The following is a 4,635-nucleotide window of genomic DNA, read 5'->3' as shown; positions in this document are numbered from 1 at the left end:
TATATATATATATATATATTTCTTAACATGCAGCCTGGCTCGTCTCACTGTGCTATGTTTCACCTGCACTTGGAGTTGTGCTTATAGAATTACTTGATTATTCCCAGACACCACAGAATTTAATGACTAGTGCAGATGTCACACCACACCTATTGATTACAGTCCAATATTTTCAGGATGACTAGATAGAGTAAAGTGGTTAAGACTGATATGATCAATCAAACACACAAACACTCTCTGATAATCACGGCTGATTCTAAAAAGGCCTCAGTGATTATCTGCCAAGTGACAAGATCAGTGAATCTGGTGTAAATCCTGATGGTGTAAAACCTGTTAACTCCAAAGCCTCAGCATTGGACTATTTGTGTGCTTAGTATGTGCACCACTTATACACCTTTCTTATTGTAGGTGAATCTTTTTCTACAGAAAAGTTGGGAAGGAAAATATTATTCAAAGTAAATAGATTTCAGTAAGCAACTTGGGTATGCTAAATTTTTTTCCCCAAAGGTAGCTACTCATAATGTGATTCTACTGACATCTAAATGAACACTGCCATAACTAATAAATTATTCAAATACTGTGTGCAAAAACGTGAGCTTCAAACTCCTCTACCGCAGTTTGCTGAATAGATGTTTTTATTGAGCCAGGCAAAAAATATTAGTTTATTATATGGAGTATAACATACAGAATGTGAGATTCTCATCCATTTCTCCATTGCACATTTTTTTATTTATTATTTAAATTTCACTTTTTCTTTTGCAAGACAGCAATTGTGTTTAGCCACTGCTTTTCATTCTAATCAGTGTTATGATATGCCGACATGGTAGACTGAGCAGAAAAGACCATGTTACACCGTGGCAGAGCATGTTGATTGAGTTTCTTAGGGCGTCTTGTACAAAAGGAAAAACCTTAACTTTGTAAGAACCTCTTCTTACCAGATGATGCCTCCATAGAAGAGGGAGAAAATGAAGTAGAAGCCAATCGAACCCCACGTCACAAAATGGTTCATCCAAGTCCAGAAATGAGTCTCTAAAGCAAGCTGTTATTACAGACATACACAAACACACGCACACATAGGAGGGGGAGGAACAAAAGGCTAGGTGTAAATTACAGAGACAGTTTTCAATAAACAACAGCCATCTACTTCTGTGCTGTGAAAAGACCTTGACCCCAACCTGCGATAAATAAATTCCTATTAATTGCCACTAACATCACCACAATACTGCACAACATGCTGTATTTCATATTTGGAATGGGAATGCAAGTGTGTCCCTGTGGACCCAAACATGTTACAAAGCTCTCATCTAATGCACACAAAACACTTAAAGCTGCATTCAGCCTCTTGTGACCAGAAGAGGGCTCAAAGACTCAAACTACACTCATATAAGAAAAATATCACGCATATTTACAGCTGGATATAATGTAAAAGAACATAATGTTTAAAGTTTAATTTAAAAGGTCATGAGAAACACATTAAAAGATGTGAGGAAAAAAAATGTTGATTTGAAATCTAAAAACACTAGCTAATACCATTCTCAAAAATGTTGTGAGAGCATAAGATTGGGTGTAATTTACCTTTAATGTGACTGTGATGACCATGACAGTAAAGACCAGCGTTCCAAACGTCCAGTTCCCAAACATCTACAACACAGACATAAAGCTGGTAATAAAACTGTCAACAGTATTACACTTTGACAATAAAATAGAAAACTGGTGGTGATGTTTACATGCAAGACTAGTTACTAATAATATGCTAAGATCATTGTATGGTCGACTTGTTTATGCAACTCTGATACCTTGCAATTCACTCTTCCTGTTATAATGAAGATAAATATAGTTTATACCTAGCCTGACGTTGTCCTACTCAGATTCTAGTCAGAATATGAGTTTGATACTGCTTCATTGGGCTGTGATTATTTGATTAGTTGATCAATCGCTGTGATTGAATTATATGAATTGAGTTGCAGCTTCACTATCAGCTGGTTTGAGTTGATCTGGGACGGGCCGGTTGAGGATTTTAAAATGAATGTGCTGTCGATATATTCTATAACAGACGCGATGGAGGAATCTACACATCTCAAGTCTCCGAATTTAACCCAAATGATCTTTGGTGATGTGGTTGACATTAATGTTGATCATCTGTCCATTATTGTATAAAGCCCGCCCTGACAATTTGATTGGTCCAAACATAGTTGCTCCATAATGGCTCAAGTCCAGACCGAACTTCCCGACCTCAAATGTTGTGGGTGGGGCTACGTTCGGCTGGCATCCAGGCTAGTTTCTACACTATGAGGCTAAGTTGCAATTCATTCAAATATAAATCTATATTTTGTTGGCATTTCACTACAAGTTGCTGTATTTAAAATGTACTTATTATGTTGCTAGGATATTAGAAATTGTAAACCAAACATCTGGATGAAAATAGTAGGTTATCGGGACAGGTGGGACAAAGTGAGCAGTGTTGTACTTCAGTTGTTTGATGGAGGGAAAACATCTAAAAAGGCTTCGGCTTCAGTCAACTAGTTACAAGCTATTACAATGCTTATAATGAAGCCTCGCCCTGCAACTGAGTGACTTTCGTCGGTAGTTCCACCACTTGCTCTGACAACTACTTGTAGGTTGTGAGCTGTGGGGGGGCAAGGTTTTGCTGCCAGCCAATTCAGGACCCTGCTGGCGTCTGAACACTCAAAAACTAATACTAAGAGGAGACTAAGGTGTCTTCACAGAAACCTTCAGTGGAACGGAAAGCAATTCTGGGCCGTTTACACAAATATAGTTAAAGTTGTAGTTATGTTTTTCATTCATATTTTTATCTAAATTAAAAAATATTCTATGTTTTTACCAAAGTCCTTTACAAACTTTACTCTGTGGACCTACTTTGTTGATAAAACGATTTGTCTATTTATGATCTATTTACATGGGCAGAGCTACCCATCACTAACCTTTCACCCCAGTAGCGATGGCGCTGGTAGACTTTTAATAAACTTGCACCATGTCCAGATTTGTCATAGTTAAAAAGGACAAAATGACCCTTATTTTAACATATATATTTAAAACCATAATTGAGTTAGTAGGCGTAGTAGGGTGGGAGCAAATTCTCTCTGTCTTTGCCTAAGAGACAAATTTATAGTATATAACTGCACAAGATGAGCATACATTTGAAGTCTATGTTCTATATGTATATAGATGTGGATTTACATGTTACATGACCTTTTTATAGTTTAAAAATGTTAATAAAGAACGATGAATAAAAATTGGAATTAATGCGTTTTTAACAGAGGGGTTCTAATACTGTATTTGAGCAGGAAAGATGGAACTGAGAAAGGCATTTTACATTAAAGAAAAATGGAGGAATCAAAAATGATTGAAATTCACCAGAATTATCAGGGATCAATAAGCCACTGCATGTTTTATAACTGCAATTATACTACTCACTTCAATGTTTAAATCAAGATCCTGTCAACATGTAAATTACTGTAGAGCATATATATGAAAATGCATATTTTTCTACATCATTAGTAAGACAACAATATGTTTAGGAATTATCTTGAAAGTCTGTTCATTAACACCCCCCCCCCCCGAGACATGCATCTAACTGGAGAGCATACGCTTACCAGCTGCCTGTTAGCTCGCAAGATCTGAAGACATGCACAGCGTGAAGGCAGAAGAAAAAAGAGAAATCAACAAAAGACAGAAGAATAAGACAAGCGAGAGAGTGACAGCAAAAGGAATGAGTGCTTTCTGAAAAACCAAACTTCAAACAAAGAGACAGACAGCAAAGATATGCAGCAGGAAAGAAAAGGTAAGGGAACAGATTTGGTGAAGAACCAAAGACACAGAAGATATGATAAGAAGAATTATTACTTTCAAATGATTAAAACGTTCTCATCAACAAATGAATGATATACATGCTGGCAAAGTACTAGAGACAAACAGACTGTATACAAGGCTGTTAAACAAAAACACAGAATAAGGAAGAAACAGATAAGAGAATTGCAACATTAAGGGAAGGAGTGACTGAAGAAAGAACTGCAGGAAACCCATAGACCCATAAATAACAATACCTCATCATAACATGCAAACATTCCTTTCTAACCAATTATTCATTACCTAAAATGGTTTTGGAAAAACCTCTCAGCACAGTTTATTTTCTAGGAATTTTACTATAAACAAACAGCACAACACGCACACACACACACACACACACACACCTGTCCATTGCCCATAAGAGTGGTGTCCTCTCCCATCAGTATATAGGATCCAAAAAAGAAGATGAAGGCGTGACAGAAGCCCAACAGAGTCCAGTACAGGAAAGTTCGGAACGACAGCAGGGAGTTCTTGCTGATGTCCCTGTTGGATACAAACAGTTTTTAATTTCTTAAAGAATATACTGTATCAAACTTCACTGTCACATTTTAGATGAATAAGTTAATAGTTAAAAAAACGTTGAAAGAATGAATTCTAGACCAAATAGTATGCAGATGGCAACAAACTCAAACTACGTTTTGCTTAATTTTACTTAAAGGTCCCATGACATGGTGCTTTTTGGATGCTTTTATAGGCCTGAGTGTCCCCTAATACTGTATCTGAAGTCTCGTTCCCAAAATTCAGCTTTGGTGCAGAATTACAGCCACT

The 4,635-nt window shown here is 36.8% G+C and overlaps 1 protein-coding gene across 5 annotated transcripts in view; it reads right to left on the bottom strand.

Moving 5' to 3' along the window:
* atp11b (ATPase phospholipid transporting 11B) overlaps nt 1–4,635 on the bottom strand; it is a 52,799-nt gene that overhangs the window by 20,828 nt on the left and 27,336 nt on the right. For 4 of the 5 annotated variants that reach the window (XR_004333371.1, XR_004333370.1, XM_032525277.1 and 1 more), the window contains exons 25-28: nt 4,212–4,350; nt 3,615–3,638; nt 1,576–1,641; nt 936–1,039 (exon numbers count right to left, since the gene is read on the bottom strand). Coding sequence is in view for 3 of the 5 variants with exons in the window: in XM_032525277.1 (XP_032381168.1) it covers nt 936–1,039; nt 1,576–1,641; nt 3,615–3,638; nt 4,212–4,350 (333 nt within the window). In the remaining 2 variants the exon portion in view is untranslated. The remainder of the gene's footprint in view (nt 1–935; nt 1,040–1,575; nt 1,642–3,614; nt 3,639–4,211; nt 4,351–4,635) is intronic. The other variant, XM_032525276.1, reaches the window with a different exon arrangement.

This window comes from Etheostoma spectabile, chromosome 9, assembly GCF_008692095.1.
Source record: "Etheostoma spectabile isolate EspeVRDwgs_2016 chromosome 9, UIUC_Espe_1.0, whole genome shotgun sequence".
NCBI classification, from domain to species: Eukaryota; Metazoa; Chordata; class Actinopteri; order Perciformes; family Percidae; genus Etheostoma; species Etheostoma spectabile.
Note: the sequence above shows the minus strand (reverse complement) of the source record. Positions and strands in the feature narration are given on the sequence as shown.